We start from the raw sequence: 16,446 nt of genomic DNA on the forward strand, positions 1-16,446 counted from the left end.
TAAGTGACGCACCAGAGTCACTATTTGTGTTGGATTCGTTTTGAGACGCTCTAAGCCGTCGTATAGATCTGCTGCTGTTTTGTCGATAAAAATTATTTAAGAATTGAAGAGGCAATTAACTGCAGCGACAAATCTAACCCAATAAACCGTCGGAGGGGATCGTATTTCCCTCAGTGATTAAACGCCCCTTTTTTCTTCAGTGCTCGGTTGCTGTCGGTTCCTCTGGTTTTATTCTGCCTCTTCTTCTGTCATGAGTGTTTTATATCAACGAGTGGGTCGATAGCTGTCGCCTATATGCGTGTGTGTGTGTCTGTAATATGTGTACTGTATGTAGCTGGACTAATAATAATAGCAGCATTGAAGGCGGCGTCCGTCTTTTGCTCCCATGCATGTGCTTATACAGAAAATGCCGGTTGACCTCAATTGGGGGGGCACCATGGAAACAAGGGGAGAAAATGTGTGTGTGTGTGTGATGGAATATAAACATGAGGCCCCGAGCGTATATATTATATTATATATTATATATATTTTTAATACATTTACTGCGTACTCCAGGAGCCGGATCCTAATGCAGGTTATAACCGCTCAGTGTCACGGTTAAATCCATTAAATCATTTTTTAAAAATGGGGAGGCGGGGGGAAGAGAGCATAACTCTGGGTTAGCTTGTGACTTACATGTTGCTAGGGGACTTGTAAAAGCTCGGGGTCGAACGTGCGCCGGTCTCACATCATGCGACAAAACACAGTGTGTGTGTGTAAATCACGCCTGTTTTTCACTTCACCTCCCACGGGGTCCCATCACCAGCAAGGTAATGGACCCCGCTCTCGCTCTCTCAAAGGGTGCAAGAGTGAGTTATTAAACCAGCACATAGCGGTTTCGGCTCGGCGACCCTCTCAGCCTGAAGATCTCCACGGCACGACGATGGAGGAGGACCTCTTTAGTTGTTACCCCTCGAGTCCTCTTTCTGAAGCACTTCCACCTGTAGAGGTTAAAAAAAACAAGAACAAAACAGAAGCGTCGTAACTCCCGTTACGGTTTTCCCCGTCAGTACCCCGTGATGCGGTTTCATCATCTTTATGGTTGCCTGTAATCATAATTAAAACAGCATTATTATTATTATTATTATTATTATTATTTGTGATTACGTTTTCAGGTCTGCGGCAAACCTAAATTAAATGGACTTTCTCCGATCGTTCACACGTCGCTCTTTTCGCATTAGCCATCTCGGTGCCCACCGTGATTTAATTAATAGTCGTATTTAGAATATTATTATGTAAATCCACAAAGGTCATATAAAGGTTTTTTTTTTTTAAAACAGTACGTCTGCATGCGCTTTATTTAAAAAGTATATTGGATGTGTTAGAAATGATGATAACGGCATTACCTTGATTTTATGCAAAGATATAAAGATTATATTATAGCATAATTATGCAAGTACATCCTTTTCAAAACGCAATATACAATTTTAATTCTTTAAAGATATTCAAGCGTTAGAATTGGAATGCGTAATAAATATTAAAATATCCTCAATGAATAAAAAGATGAATACAATGGACTCCGAGTCTTATCATGGCTGTTTATTCTGGCGTCACGTCGGCTGAAACGTCGGTGACATTGTTGTGTAAACAAACACGCAAGTAAACAACGAGTAAACAAATAGATACAAAATCAAGGTCATGTCAAAAGCACAAAGTAGATAACTTAAAAAGGATCGTGGACATGTCCTAATAATGCACGGTACGTCGATAACGTAATTGTATTTAATAATATTATTATATTATTATGAATAATAATAATTGATAATCGTGACAGGCCGGTCTGTGTTTCTGTGTTAAACTGTCACAAAGTCGATCAGGGAGAGATGGAGCACATGTTTGGACACACACACAGCCTGAGTCATTCACTGCAGACACACACACACATGCACACACACACTGTGCCTTTAAACCTGTAGTCTCCACTAGCTGTCACAGACTCACACATACGCATGCATGCACACACACATGCACACTGTGCCTTTAAACCTGTCGTGCGGAAAGGAAAAGATGTGGTTGCATTGAGATACGTGAGACACACACACACACACACACACACACACATATACATGCACACAGAGGGAACAGACATATCTGGAACCACAGGTAGCCAGCCAGTCACATGCATCCACACACATACATACTATGGGATGGTAACAAGCAGAAGAGCCTCCTCTTTAATGATCTGCATTCCTTCATTTTTTTTCCCTTCTTCTTCTTCTCCCTCAAATTTGATTCCCTGGATGTTCCAGCTTGGGAGCGTTGCCGGGTTCGCAATTGGCACGCCTGTGCTTGCTCATCCCCGTGCAAATGTGTGACGGGGGTGGTGGTGGTGGTGGTGGTGGGGGGGGGGGAACAGGAGGAGGGGTGGCAAGCAGGCTATTCTGTGGCTCAGTCACATGGCCGTGCACGAGAGGCAGGCAGAGCCCAGAAAGGCCGGCTGTATCGATTCACCCAGAGTCGAGCTGTGGAGGTGCCATCGCGCTCCTGGGTGACACCGGGTCGTGCCGGTTAGCGGTTAGCGGTTAGCGCCTCAGCTGGTGGAGGCGGCTTCATTGCATACTGTGTTTACAGAAGGTCTCCAGAGATTACAGCCAGAACGTCTCGTTTCATCACATTTTGATATGCCGTGGTGGAACATGCACCCACACGTTATTAACACTGTAATATTGGCTTTACATCATTTAGCTGCATCATTTCCAGGGTCCTGGTATTGTATATGATGACACTGTTGATGGGTTTGTTTGCATCCCAAAAAGGTCTATTGTGTTGTTTGCATGCACAAGCTTCAGTTTAGTTAGTTGAAGCATGTGTGTTAATTATATATTGTATAGAGACCATACAGTAAACGTATTAAGGACATTTTAGCTCCAACAATAAAAGATTTAAGGAAAAGTACAGAGTCGGGGGGGAGGGAGAGTAAAAAAATATTCGGAGAGAAATAAATGGATATTCTCAGATATTATAATGTCATACATTTGCAAGACTCAGACATTCTCGGTTATGTCAAGGACCCACATCGCTTCACAAGATTGGATCAACCTCATCAGACGCTGCGGTAACATGTGGAGGCGAATGCAAAAATATAATAATTGGTATTCAGAAAGGAAAAACAACGTTTGGAATTCATCTTTCCGGTCTTTTTTTACCATGAAAACACAACTTTAGGCGCAAAGGAGTTCAGATATGAACTAAATTTGGAGTCAGGATGGGCATCGTTAGGATTTCATCGATACTCTTATCGGTTCTTTTTGATTTATATTGTGAGAGACAGAGAGAAAGAGGGAAAAAAGGCAATTAATTAGGAGATAATAATTGAACATTGCTTTATTATTCTTGTATGCGTCCAAATAGATTTGTACACTACAGTTACCCGCAATGGAAGAGCATGGACGGTGCTTTTCGGCAGATTTATGTTATCAAAAGTTTGTGTGTGTGCATGTGTGTGTGTGTGTGTGTGTGTGTGTGTATGTTCTTTACCTACAAAAGCCATGATACGCTGTTGTAATACAGAGTCCATGTTGATTCATTACTATTCTGCAATGCACCTACCTGCACACAGAACATCGCTTGCTTATACAGTCGACTGTCAGCGTCCATTTTGAACCGATCTGAACAGAAAGGAGCCGTTGTTGTTGTTGTTGTGGTTTCCTCCTGTGAGAAATATGAACGTCTGCTGTGGGGAAAAAAGGGCCTTTTATGTACTTTTACCTTAAGTAAATCCATCCAACCAGAATCTACTAATGCGACGTCGTAATACGTCTGATGAGGAGAAGTTGAGAGAAAAATAGGAAAGTAAACATCAATAAAACTCGTCTGCCCAATGAGAATTATTATTTTGCCTCATCGCCGATATTCGTATCCTCGTTTTTTTTTAAATTTCAGATCCAAACAGTCGTTAACGTATCTGCTGTTTCTCTCTAAATTCCACCATCTGGGCGACTTGAGTGCGATGTTGGTTCTGAAGATAACAGAGTGGGAATTAATCTGCCTGACTCACACTGTCTGAAGCTCTCTCTCTCGCTCTCCTCCCCTCATTCTGTCTCCTTCCACTCTTTCTTTTTGCTCATTTTGCGTTCTCTCTTTTCCTGCCCCTCCTGAGCCTCTCGTCTCCATTATCATGCCGAGTGGTCGGCTATAATTATGCATCTATTTCTGGCCTTTCTGAGCAAAAACCCTCCTGATTGCTTTTTCTCTTCTGCCCCCCGCGTCCTGTCATTTAACAGACTCCAGGTCTGAAAAGGGACGTCAATGCGTAAGTGTCCTAAAGTTGGCCACCAGGGGGCGACTGCTCTGGTTGTATAGAAGTCTATGCTTCGTGTGTTAAAGCTGCATTCTCTCTCCTGACAACCAGGGGGCGACTCCTCTTGTTGTATAGAAGTCTATGCTTCGTGTGTTAAAGCTGCATTCTCTCTCCTGACCACCAGGGGGCGACTCCTCTGGTTGTATAGAAGTCTATGCTTCGTGTGTTAAAGCTGCATTCTCTCTCCTGACCACCAGGGGGGCGACTCCTCTGGTTGTATAGAAGTCTATGCTTCGTGTGTTAAAGCTGCATTCTCTCTCCTGACCACCAGGGGGGCGACTCCTCTGGTTGTATAGAAGTCTATGCTTCGTGTGTTAAAGCTGCATTCTCTCTCCTGACCACCAGGGGGGGCGACTCCTCTGGTTGTATAGAAGTCTATGCTTCATGTGTTAAAGCTGCATTCTCTCTACTGACCACCAGGGGACGACTCCTCTGGTTGTATAGAAGTCTATGCTTCGTGTGTTAAAGCTGCATTCTCTCTCCTGACAACCAGGGGGCGACTCCTCTTGTTGTATAGAAGTCTATGCTTTGTGTGTTAAAGCTGCATTCTCTCTCCTGACCACCAGGGGGCGACTCCTCTGGTTGTATAGAAGTCTATGCTTCGTGTGTTAAAGCTGCATTCTCTCTCCTGACCACCAGGGGGGCGACTCCTCTGGTTGTATAGAAGTCTATGCTTCGTGTGTTAAAGCTGCATTCTCTCTACTGACCACCAGGGGACGACTCCTCTGGTTGTATAGAAGTCTATGCTTCGTGTGTTAAAGCTGCATTCTCTCTCCTGACAACCAGGGGGCGACTCCTCTTGTTGTATAGAAGTCTATGCTTCGTGTGTTAAAGCTGCATTCTCTCTCCTGACCACCAGGGGGGCGACTCCTCTGGTTGTATAGAAGTCTATGCTTTGTGTGTTAAAGCTGCATTCTCTCTCCTGACCACCGGGGGGGCGACTCCTCTGGTTGTATAGAAGTATATGCTTCGTGTGTTAAAGCTGCATTCTCTCTCTTGACCACCAGGGGGGGCGACTCCTCTGGTTGTATAGAAGTATATGCTTCATGTGTTAAAGCTGCATTCTCTCTACTGACCACCAGGGGACGACTCCTCTGGTTGTATAGAAGTCTATATAAATGACTCTACATCTCTTGATTTATTCCCTCAGTAAACATTGTAAACATGAGTTTATGGTCTCAATCTGTAGTTTCAAGTCTTCTTCAATACAGCGTGATGTTCATTTAGTAAATTATGGTCATTTAGAGTCAAACAGACCATAACGCAGGGTGTGGTCTAGGGCGGGGCTATGTTGTGATTGACAGGTCGCTATACCAAAGCCGTAAAAACAGGTGTCTCTGCATCACACCTTTGCATTCCAAATATGGTCACGTGCATTCACTGGATGCAAAAAAAACCAACAAGATGGCGATGGCAAAAGTTCCTCTCGCTGACCCGCACACACACACACGCACACACACACACACGCATACACACACACCCCACACACACACACACACACACACACACAGTTGTGTTTGACACAGTGAGCACTAACGATGCTGAGTAACGGAGCCTCTCTGTCTAACACTGGCATCTCTCTCTCTTTTCTCTCTTCTCTCTCTCTCTTCTCTCTTTTCTCTCTTCTCTTTCTTCTCTCTCTCTCTCTCTCTCTCAGATGCTGCTGCAAGGAAAGCCTTCATCACAGAGGTGAGCTTCCATCTGTCGCTGTGATCATCTGCCCTTTTGAGGGAGAGGATCTCAGGCTTTTAATGTTTGAGTCAATTAATCCTCATGTTCCTCGCTCGGTGCATGAAAAGTCAGTAGAGACTACAATGTCCCAAAAGTATTTGAATAGCACTTTAGTATTCTTTGTCTTCGCTTGACAAATTATCCTCCAAATGTAGTGAATCCCATCCCGTCTCAACAGTGCGGCGTTCAAATGCGCTTCTTCTCCTTTTTAATAGCAACTTTTATTTAAAAGAAGATAACGCAATCTGTCAAATTCATCTTTTTGTTTATTGTGCATCTAAAAAAAAAAAAATGACATTAAAAATACGAGTGTAGGGAGGTGGAGACAGAGTCTATGACTATTAAATATCACGGTTATCGTCAATACCGGTATATCGTAACTCAAAATAGCAAGTTTATGGCGTACTTGTCGCCGCGATCGTCTTGAAATTGCTCTCGTGCATTCGTACTGTTTCACTCTCTTCTAAATATTGAGTACGAAAATCATCAATGTTAATGAAAAGGTACAGATCCACCTGTCGTCCTAACTCCCTCGTCGTCTCTCCAGATGCCCTCATCCTCAGGCCAGCCCGGCCAGGGAAAGAAGATGGGCCACAGAGGGGTGGATGCATCGGGGGAAACCACTTACAAGAAGGTACTGAACACATGTGCTGTACCAGGATGTATTTGCTGGTTCTGAACAAGTAAAGACCCAATTTTAACACGCACTGGATTTCTTTTGCGTTTTAAAAGAACTGTAAACTCTAAAATGATCTGCTCCTTTCTCCAAGTAGAACCGGTCATTGACTGCGAGGGTTTAAAGAAAGGGCAAGTATTTTACTCACCACGTCTCCCCCTCCCTCCCTCCCTCCCCCTCTCTCTTCCACAGACCACATCCTCAGCCTTGAAAGGTGCCATCCAGCTGGGCATCGGTTACACGGTGGGCAACCTGAGCTCCAAGCCGGAGAGAGATGTGTTGATGCAGGACTTCTATGTGGTGGAGAGCATCTTTTTCCCCAGGTCTCTGCTGCAGCCAAACACAACATATAAACATACTACATGCAGTTTGTTTCCAGTAATATTAATACATGTTTAGCTAATGAGTTTGATCGCTGTCTTTTCCGTGTGCTCTGATTGTTTTTTCCTGCACTTTTAGTGAAGGCAGCAACCTCACACCAGCTCACCATTTCCCGGACTTCCGCTTTAAAACCTACGCTCCCGTGGCCTTCCGCTACTTCAGAGAACTGTTTGGCATCAGGCCGGACGACTACCTGGTAAGACTGTTAAGCATGTGCCAGTGTTTGTGAAACTGTTAGCGGGCCAGCATGCGCCAGGAAGGGGTCCCACGAGAAGGACCTCCCAATCGGAGTGGCCGTCTCTGACGCCGTCGTATTGAATCCCTTTTTTTTTGGTTCGTTATGAAAACTGCGGCGAGCCTCACTGGTGTGTTAAGTTGAATTCCCACCACGCGGACGCTAAACTTTATGCTATGTTAGTAGCTTAGTATCCGCTCGGGGTCAGATGGACTCGGAGGAGCAAGAGAGAGAGAGAGAGAGAGAGAGAGAGAGAGAGAGAGAGAGATCGAGCGGGATTGTAAACAGGAAGGGAGGCAAGACCAGGAAAGCGTGACGCCGGAAAGAGAGCCGATAGGGGGAAGAACGAGGACGAGAAATAAGGAAGAGGGGATGGTTGAAGAGAGGGAAGGCTGCATGAGTCTTACCAGAATATACACACGCTGCTTAGTCAGTGTGCCTGCGTGTTCCCTGTGTGCGTATATATATATCTTTAACGCATCGGTCCTCAAACCACGTGGAAACACCGCATCCGGCCTTGTCCTACGTTGGCATGTGATCATTATGTGATTTTGGGTTCATACGTGCACTTCGCAGGCATGATTTAGTGTTAAAAACACTTCAACGGTCTGTTTTTGGTCCTAACAGATGAAACTACGGTTGACCTGACCCGTCTGTCATACTCACTTTTTTTTTTTTTTTTTAAAGCTGTGAAATTAAATGTCGGGCTCCTCTGAGAGGAATGTTTGATAAGCGTACCATTAGCAACAAAAAAAAAAGAAAAGCCGGCGGATGGCAGCTTCGAAAATATTTATGCTGATGAGTTGCTTTTAAGCAGCGGAGAGAACGGGCTAATTAGTTGAGCTCGCCGTCATATCAGCAGGAGCCTGAGGTGCGTATTAAAAGAGCTCAAATTTAAAAGCACGTCATTATTTGACAGTTAAATGCATCTAATCGATGTACCTCTGTGCTACTGCAGCATGTCATGTTCTTCATCTCTCTCTCACACCCACAATCTTACTTCGCACTATTTTTGGTTGCATTTCTGCATGTTTTCACATGATCAGTGTCCTCGTGTGTGTGTGTTTAATGTTGACCTTTGGCTCTTTATCAGAGTGCATACGCGTCTCAACTTGCTGCCGTTTGTAACGTGAAGGAAGAGGTTTAATGTGCTTCAACCACCTCGGAAATAAGTTCCAAGAAAAAGAGAGAGAGAGAGACTCCAGAGATTCGATCCAAAGCACGCTGCAGAGCGCACGGATTTCAGGCACCAAGCGTTATCAGAGGATCATCGTTTTGACGCCAAGAGCGCACAGACTCGCATTCGTTTATATATCCTCCCCTAATTAATTCAACACAGGCTGGAAAAACAGGGAGGGGGACAATCGACTGCATGCAGGCAGAATTACAACACAAGTTAGAATGATTAATAACTCGTATCTAGAGTGTTTTGCTTAACACCAGATGGCTTCTGCGTAAGTGATGTGTTTAAAGAGCGTGGGCTAATCCACAACTGTTGATGTTTGTAATGATTCAACCCGTACTTTTCTCCCCCCCCCCCCCCCCCCCCCCCCCCCCCCCCCCCCCCCCCCCCCCCCCCCCCCCCCCCCCCCCCCCCCCCCCCCCCCCCCCCTCCTGCAGTACTCCCTCTGCAACGAGCCTCTGATCGAGCTGTCCAATCCCGGAGCGAGTGGCTCCGTCTTCTACCTCACGAGGGACGATGAGTTCATCATCAAGACCGTGATGCACAAGGAGGCCGAATTCTTACAGAAGCTGCTGCCCGGATACTACATGGTAAGCCGTGTGTGTGTGTGTGTGTGTGTGTGTGTGCTCAGACTGACACTGTATCCTGACAGAAGTACATGAGACAGATAAACTGTGAAGACATCTCGATGTTCCTCCGCCTCCTTTTAGTGTTTCTTACGGAATCCTTTGCATTTATTTCCTCATCGTATGAATGTGTGTGTTTAAATAACCGCTATAGATGACAATAAACAAGTTACATTTAGACAGAGGTATACAATGGTAGCTCGGGGCCTTGCTTGTCGATTACACTTCTTAGAAAGAAAATCGGATAATAATAATATTATACACGTGCACTAACTTCACACGCTCATTTAAATGCCGAGCTCCATCTTTTAATGTTCTTATTTCGAGTGATATTTTTAGATCCCAGGTTCATGTGAGACCCGCGGAAAAAAAAAACTCTCTCCTCCGAGCGTGACGTCCTTTTTCAGATGAAGCAGACATAACAACAGCTCTATCCTCGGGCCGTGCGGTTTCATAAGACACTGGCCGATGAGTTTCACTTAAGCCTAACAGAGCTTGACTTGCACCAACAGTACTCCCACCCCCCCCCCCCCCCCCCCACCCCCCCACACCCACCCCCCTCAACCAGCAACAGCTCCATGTATGTCCATGCTACCGCTCCAGCCTCTTGAGGTTCACGGCCTTCAGCCTTGTGTTTATTCATGTGCCGACAGCCGTGGCAAAAGATCACATCCAGGAATTCATTTAATCATTTAGGGAAGTTAACGGCCCGGCCGGCGCATTCGCTGTGACCCTTTTTTTTTTCCCCTCCGTCGTTTTGAAAATGCTCCTGAAGTATTTTCAAGACCATTAATTGGTCTGAGGAAGGTGTTTAATGAAGGCGGAGAGATTCAGGCTCATGTGCGGACGGCTGTGGCCCGAGGCCGGAGCAGGTGGACTGAGGGAAAGAGAGAGAGAGAGAGAGAGAGAGAGAGAGAGAGAGCACAGATGGACAAGCAAATCAAGCCCACGCCAAGATAAACACGGAGTGGAAACCACACGAAACATAGTGAAGAAGGGTACAATTTCATAGACGTATGGTCAATGTAGTGCGATGGCATATTATGGCTTTTGTAGATGAAATAAATCTGGAGCCGGTGGTGGGGTGTAACGTTAGATTAAAGTCATACATTTGCAAGAATTGAGTAACTATTTAAAAAAAAAAAAAAAAAAAAAAGATTGCACATCTCAAATAGTTAAAGTAAAAAAAAAAAAAATCCTTGATTTTTAATCTGAATGTCTCCTCAAGTCAAATGTATTTAATGTATACAACAAAAATTAGACTTACGAATACAATCCAATGAATCTGGACTTTTAAATATACACTTTTAACACCGTATTTGGGGGAAATGGACGGAGTCACATGTGTCTTTCCCCTCCTTTGCACTAGCAGAGAGAGAGAGAGAGACGGGAGGCAAAGAGCCGCGGGTCGGATTTGAACCCTGGCTGCTGAACCTTAACACGGCATCATAACATGGGAAGAAGAAAGAAAAAAAACAAGCTCATGTCTCCATGTCTTCCTCAGCTGACGGTCGGTCGTGAGCTGGCTGAGGAGTTCGTCTGTGCACACAGATCAGTGTGATGTAACCGACTCCTCTGCTGCTCTTTCCTTTCCCCCCCCCCCCCCCCCCCCATGCATTTTAATGTCTTATTATCACTCTCCCTGCTGCTGTGACACTCCCGGTGTAATTCTCCGCCTCGTGTTTTCATGCTGGTATCTGCCCCTCCTCCCCTCCTCCTCTCCCCTCACGTGTCTTTGTTGTTGGCTCGTCACCACTCTGCCCTCTTAACATTGACAGAAGGGTCGTGTGTGGCTGAGGGCAGGGGATGCTCTTTCTCTCTCTCTCTCTCTCTCTCTCTCCATCATTCATTTTTATGCTGTCTCTACCAGTTCTCCTCCCCCCCCCCCACCCCACACTCGTGAAGGTCACTCCCACATGTGTTCATCCTTTAGCTCTCCTCTGTCGGTTCCTCTTTCTCTCTACTCATTTTTTTTTTTTACTCTTACATGCTGTGTGTTACATACAGTGGTATGCCAAACCCCCCCCCCCCCCCATTTCTCTAATGGCACTGAGCTGGCACAGGTCTCAAGGTCGAAGTCGTTCTTTAACTGAGCACCCAGCCAGACTGACCACATTTATCCACAGATCGGTGACTGAGGGGAAAGTAAAACATGTATTATTCTTTTAATGAGATTATCTCCTCTGATAATCAATGAAATGTCAGAAATTTTTTTTTTTTTTAAATGCCTCACATTGACCTAAAATTCAAGGTGAAACCCACGAAAAAGCATCAAAACGTTACAATTGAGAAGCTGAAAATGTATTTTTCATTTGCGTTAAAAAACAATAAACCGATTGATGAATTATCAAAGCGTCCGATGAACGTAATCGCAGTTTGACCGTGAACGCGTCCGTTGTCTCGCCACACTAAGAGATCTTCTGTTCCCTCTCCGTTATGTAACGCTCGAATAATGAACGTGTCATTGCAGCCAGTTTGTTGTTTATCAATTAACTAAATGGATCATATTGCAAAATGTTTTAACCCTTTTCAGATCCCGTGTTCCTTTCAACCAAATATATATATATTTACATTAAATTGACGACCTTTTAACCTCCCGTAAGGTGTCAAAAAAGACTTTAATTTAGCACATTTATACATTTTATCTTGAGCATTTATACAAACTAAATCCTGTAGCTTTCCCCGCCACAATAAAATCCCTCAAATCAACCGTAAGCACGGCAACAGAAACCTTCTAAAGACCCTTTTTGCTTCCTCCCTCTCTCGTGCACCTTTCTCCAGAACCTGAACCAGAACCCTCGCACTCTGCTGCCCAAGTTTTTCGGCCTCTACTGCGTCCAGTCGGGCGGGAAGAACATCCGCGTGGTGGTGATGAACAACGTCCTCCCCCGCGTGGTGCGCATGCACCTCAAATACGACCTGAAGGGCTCCACCTACAAGAGGCGAGCGTCCAAGAAGGAGAGGGAGAAGGCCAGGCCCACGTTCAAGGACCTGGACTTCATGCAAAACCTGCAGGAAGGACTGATGCTGGACCAGGACACGTACAGCGCGCTGGTCAAGACCCTGCAGAGGGACTGCCTGGTGAGTTGGATGGAGGTTACGCTGCACTTCTATTGGGTGTTGAGATAGAGGGGCGGGACAGATTGCAGGAAGTACGTACATGCAGGTACTTCCAGGTTATATCTGGAACCCGGCCCATAAAAAACACACACACACACACACACCGCTTTACAGCCACTTTAAAGTGAATTTAGTTCATTTTTACCCGTAAATTTACGGTACATAAATGTATATATACACATCTCATTACGGCGGGTAGCCCGAAGGTACCAGACCCCATGCAGGACTCTGGCTAGAAGGGAGAAGGAGCCTTGGGGGGGAGATGATGATAAGAGGGAGGATTCATATCACACCCTGATCCAGAGTCTCCAGAGAGAGAGAGAGAGGGGAATCCTAGGCAGCAATGGTTAGCGGGAAGGATTAGAGGAGTGTTTGAAGGAAGGATAAAGTGATACGCAGCGTCTCAAAGGGAAGGAAAGATGAAGAGACGGAGAGTACAAAAGAAAAATGGAGAGAAAAAGCAACGATATTGTGGCGACCTGATTTTAATTAAAGTGTTTTGAGTGTTTGGCATTCCCGGGACGCTTCCCTGTGAATAAGAGCCTTGTTACGAGCACCGGGTTTAACAAGGTGTTACTTATACGTGTGCTTCGGAGGGATGTGGCTACATCGTTTATTAGCGTGTGCATCGCCGCTCATAGCTCAGGATAGCTCTCATGGTTCTCCTTCCCCTCTCCGGTGCCGACACCGGTGTGCACTCTGGGGTAAAAGCTTTTTCGCACACATAGATTCGTACCGCCTGTCAATCACTGCACACCTACAGCGGCCCTGATCGTGTGTGTGTGTGTGTGTGTGTGTGTGTGTGTGTGTGTGTGTGTGTGTGTGTCCCCTCTTCTGCTCAGGTGCTGGAGAGCTTCAAGATCATGGACTACAGTCTGCTGCTCGGGGTTCACAACATGGACCAGGCCGAGCGGGAGAGGCAGCTGGAGGGCTCCCAGGGCGACAGCGACGAGAAGAGGCCCGTGGCCCAGCAGAAGGCCCTGTACTCCACCGCCATGGAGTCCATCCAGGGGGGGGCCGCCTGCGGGGGGTCCATCGACACCGACGACACGTGAGTTATCGTGCCACGTCAATTACGACAAAAATAAAAATGGAACACGGGTGAAGGACGCACTTTTATTTGTGAGAGCAGTTAAACCGCTTTCATTCCTTCGACTCTCCTTCACCTTTTCTCAAAAAACACTCCTTAAAACTCTTCTTATTTGACAATTTACACTCGTTTCAGTGATTGCACTCGACGTGACGCTTCAAACCCTTTTCACTGTTTCACGTGACGCTTTTAGTTGCGTACACTCTCTACCCTCACCTCTTCAACTTTTCTACAAAACTCTTCTTTTAATTGACTTCGTCTGACGCTTCGAAGCCTTTCAATGCTTCCTCTGACACTTGAACTGCTTTTAACCGTTTCTCCTTCTTTTTTAAACCTTTTTTTTGGAAGAATCACAGTCTCAACACCTTGAATTTTCAGCACGAGTGGGCTGAATGTTTCCTCTTCTGGTCTGAAAGGGCTGACAAGTTGACACTGAAGCAGCTTGCTCCACTTTCAAGTGGCCCCCTGATGGCAAACTTGAGCTTTACCCATCAAACAGAGTTTAGTGTCAGAAGATCTCCGGCTGTGCTTATTATGTTCAACGTGTATTAAAAGGTCAACGAATAAAGAAAAACACCTCGATTATCTTCATACATTTCAGTTAAAAAGAAGCAAAAGTCTATACAATATATATACTATATATATATATATATATATACACACCTTCAATATCCTAGATTAATATCTAGATTGGTAAGGAATTAGCTTGTGGTTAGCTGGTAATAAAATAATGGGATCTTGTGTGTCACTCAAAAAAGAAACAATGCTCGACATACTTTTTCATTCCGGCTTTTATTTTTTTTTCCGGCTTCTCGTTCCAGGATGGGCGGCATCCCCGCGGTGAACGGGAAAGGGGAGCGACTTCTTCTCTACGTCGGCCTCATCGACATCCTGCAGTCCTACAGGTGAGCGTTTCCAAATAGCACTCTTTGTTGGTAGCACAAGACCAGTGCCATCTAGTTCCATTGTATTTATTTTATTTTTAACATCGTCGCGTTAAACGGGGGCTTCTCTTTGTCTCCGCAGGCTAATCAAGAAACTGGAGCACACGTGGAAAGCTCTGGTTCATGACGGGGTGAGTTTTTTTTTTTTTTTTTAATAGCTTTGGCTCTTCTGATGCAGAGACATCGACGTAGACGTCACGGTCACACAGAGGAGCTCGGTGCTCAACGCACAACACACCCATCTTTATGTCGTACGACTGGTTTTATGTACACACAGTACACGGTTAGCGTTTTTAGGGTGTCTGTGAGGACTTTTATTAGCTTAAAGTGTGTTTTTCTACTCCTCCTGGCCCCAGTAGCTCTGCCCGCCCCGTACTTCACACGGTTATTGAAGGAGTTTCAGGTCCACTTGGGCGCATGCTTGTGTATTAAAGCTCATTAGACGTCTCTAAGCAGAGCTACGGGTTACTTAAATGTGAATTATATGCCACAGTTGTCTTTTATTGAGCTAATCTTTTAATAAAGCCATCTGCATGACTAAGTTTTACTCTTATTAAATCCCCTTTATGAACAGTCAGCCTTCATTGAAGTCACAGAGGGGAGCGCACAGCGGTCCGTCAACCTGAATCGTTTTGCACACACAGATTTTTTTTTACTGTCCAATTAAAATTGTGGACTTAAATTGTGGACCATAAACAAACGGAGCCTGAACCGGGGGATGGGGTGGGGGGGCAAAGGCGGCTCTCTGGTTCCAGCCTACGTGCATAAAAAACATTTAGTAACATGTGCTGCCGGGACCACAGAGCGTCTTTGTTGCATAAGTGGAAGAAGAAGCCTGCAGAGCGTTTCAGAATGAATGCCCTCTGGTCGGATGAGCACGAGGGAGGGTGGGAAGGGGGGGGGGGAGATAGAGAAGCACCTCGCATCACCGTCAACAGGCTTTTTTATTTATTTTTTTATGGATAGAATCTCTCCCTGTGCGTCACTGTAGCTTCACCGCGCGAAGGAAGCGGCGTCCATAAAACATTTTAATGCCGCGTGCGAGTTTTCGTGCACGTCTTTTTTTTTCCATTATGTTTTTCTATTGTGGTATTTCTGCACAGTAATATTATTAGTATTTTCACTATTTTGAAGAATTAGATTTTCAGGTGGCTGCTGCTCAAGACTATATAACTCCAGAGTCCAAAAGTGATTGGAAAAGAAAAAAAGAAACATTCTGCTTTAATCCTTATTTGTTGGCGTTTAGCCTTTCAAAAAAACAACATTTTTCACTGCGCCCTAAAAACTGTTTGTATCCATTGAAGAAAGTTTTTAATAGAAGGAGATCCAATGTTTCATTTTATTCTAATTGAGAATTAATTTTCCGAGGATTTAATGTTTTTAAATTTTTTTAGATATGACGACAGGCATTCAAAGCTTCATTCAAAGGATGTTCTCATAGTTCTTAGGTGATGCTGACGCGAAGACGCTAATTATACGCCGAGCTGTTGTATCTCCTCTTCCTCCTCATCCCTCCGTCCTCCTATCGGTCTGAACCAAACACCAAGTGTCTTCTGTCAGGCTGTGATCTCAAGTCTGCATGTAACATGAATAATGTCCGTCCCTCTTGTCTGATTGTGTTTCTGTCTTCGTGGCTTTGACCTCGAGGACAGAAACAGACTTCATTTGGGACTTCAGAGGAACTGATGGAGAAAAGGGTTAAATCTTTGTTTTAATCGTTCTGATCCGTCTCGTTATTCTTCTCCCTCAGGACACCGTGTCGGTCCACCGGCCGGGCTTCTACGCCGACAGGTTCTTCAAGTTCATGAGCAGCATGGTTTTCAAGAAGAGCTCCTGTGAGTTCAGTTTGGGGTTCGAGAGATGCTACCGTACATAGTCTGACCGGGGGGGGGAGGGGCTGTGTGGGAGGATGCGGTAACGAACTGCCCTTATTAGGTGCCGCTCCGTGTCACATCCTTTTGATCCTTTTTTTCTTTTTCATCACCATCCAAAAGATTTTCACACGCAACAGAGATTAAAGGGTCCGATATTTGTCATATTTAAACCTTTTTTTTATTTTTTATTTCTACTCACATTTTAACTTGTTACGCTGCAGCGTCGCACTTTAGAGCACGCGGCCGC

At 45.1% G+C, this 16,446-nt stretch overlaps 1 protein-coding gene across 5 annotated transcripts in view; it reads left to right on the forward strand.

The window, feature by feature from the left end:
* Positions 1–16,446, forward strand: part of pip5k1ca (phosphatidylinositol-4-phosphate 5-kinase, type I, gamma a) — a 41,941-nt gene that overhangs the window by 13,420 nt on the left and 12,075 nt on the right. For all 5 annotated transcript variants that reach the window (XR_004609342.1, XR_004609341.1, XM_034530074.1 and 2 more), the window contains exons 2-11: positions 5,997–6,028; positions 6,618–6,704; positions 6,939–7,069; positions 7,206–7,323; positions 8,983–9,135; positions 11,953–12,252; positions 13,134–13,342; positions 14,203–14,286; positions 14,408–14,456; positions 16,076–16,160. Coding sequence is in view for 3 of the 5 variants with exons in the window: in XM_034530074.1 (XP_034385965.1) it covers positions 5,997–6,028; positions 6,618–6,704; positions 6,939–7,069; positions 7,206–7,323; positions 8,983–9,135; positions 11,953–12,252; positions 13,134–13,342; positions 14,203–14,286; positions 14,408–14,456; positions 16,076–16,160 (1,248 nt within the window). In the remaining 2 variants the exon portion in view is untranslated. The remainder of the gene's footprint in view (positions 1–5,996; positions 6,029–6,617; positions 6,705–6,938; positions 7,070–7,205; positions 7,324–8,982; positions 9,136–11,952; positions 12,253–13,133; positions 13,343–14,202; positions 14,287–14,407; positions 14,457–16,075; positions 16,161–16,446) is intronic.

This window comes from Cyclopterus lumpus, chromosome 4, assembly GCF_009769545.1.
Source record: "Cyclopterus lumpus isolate fCycLum1 chromosome 4, fCycLum1.pri, whole genome shotgun sequence".
NCBI lineage: Eukaryota > Metazoa > Chordata > Actinopteri > Perciformes > Cyclopteridae > Cyclopterus > Cyclopterus lumpus.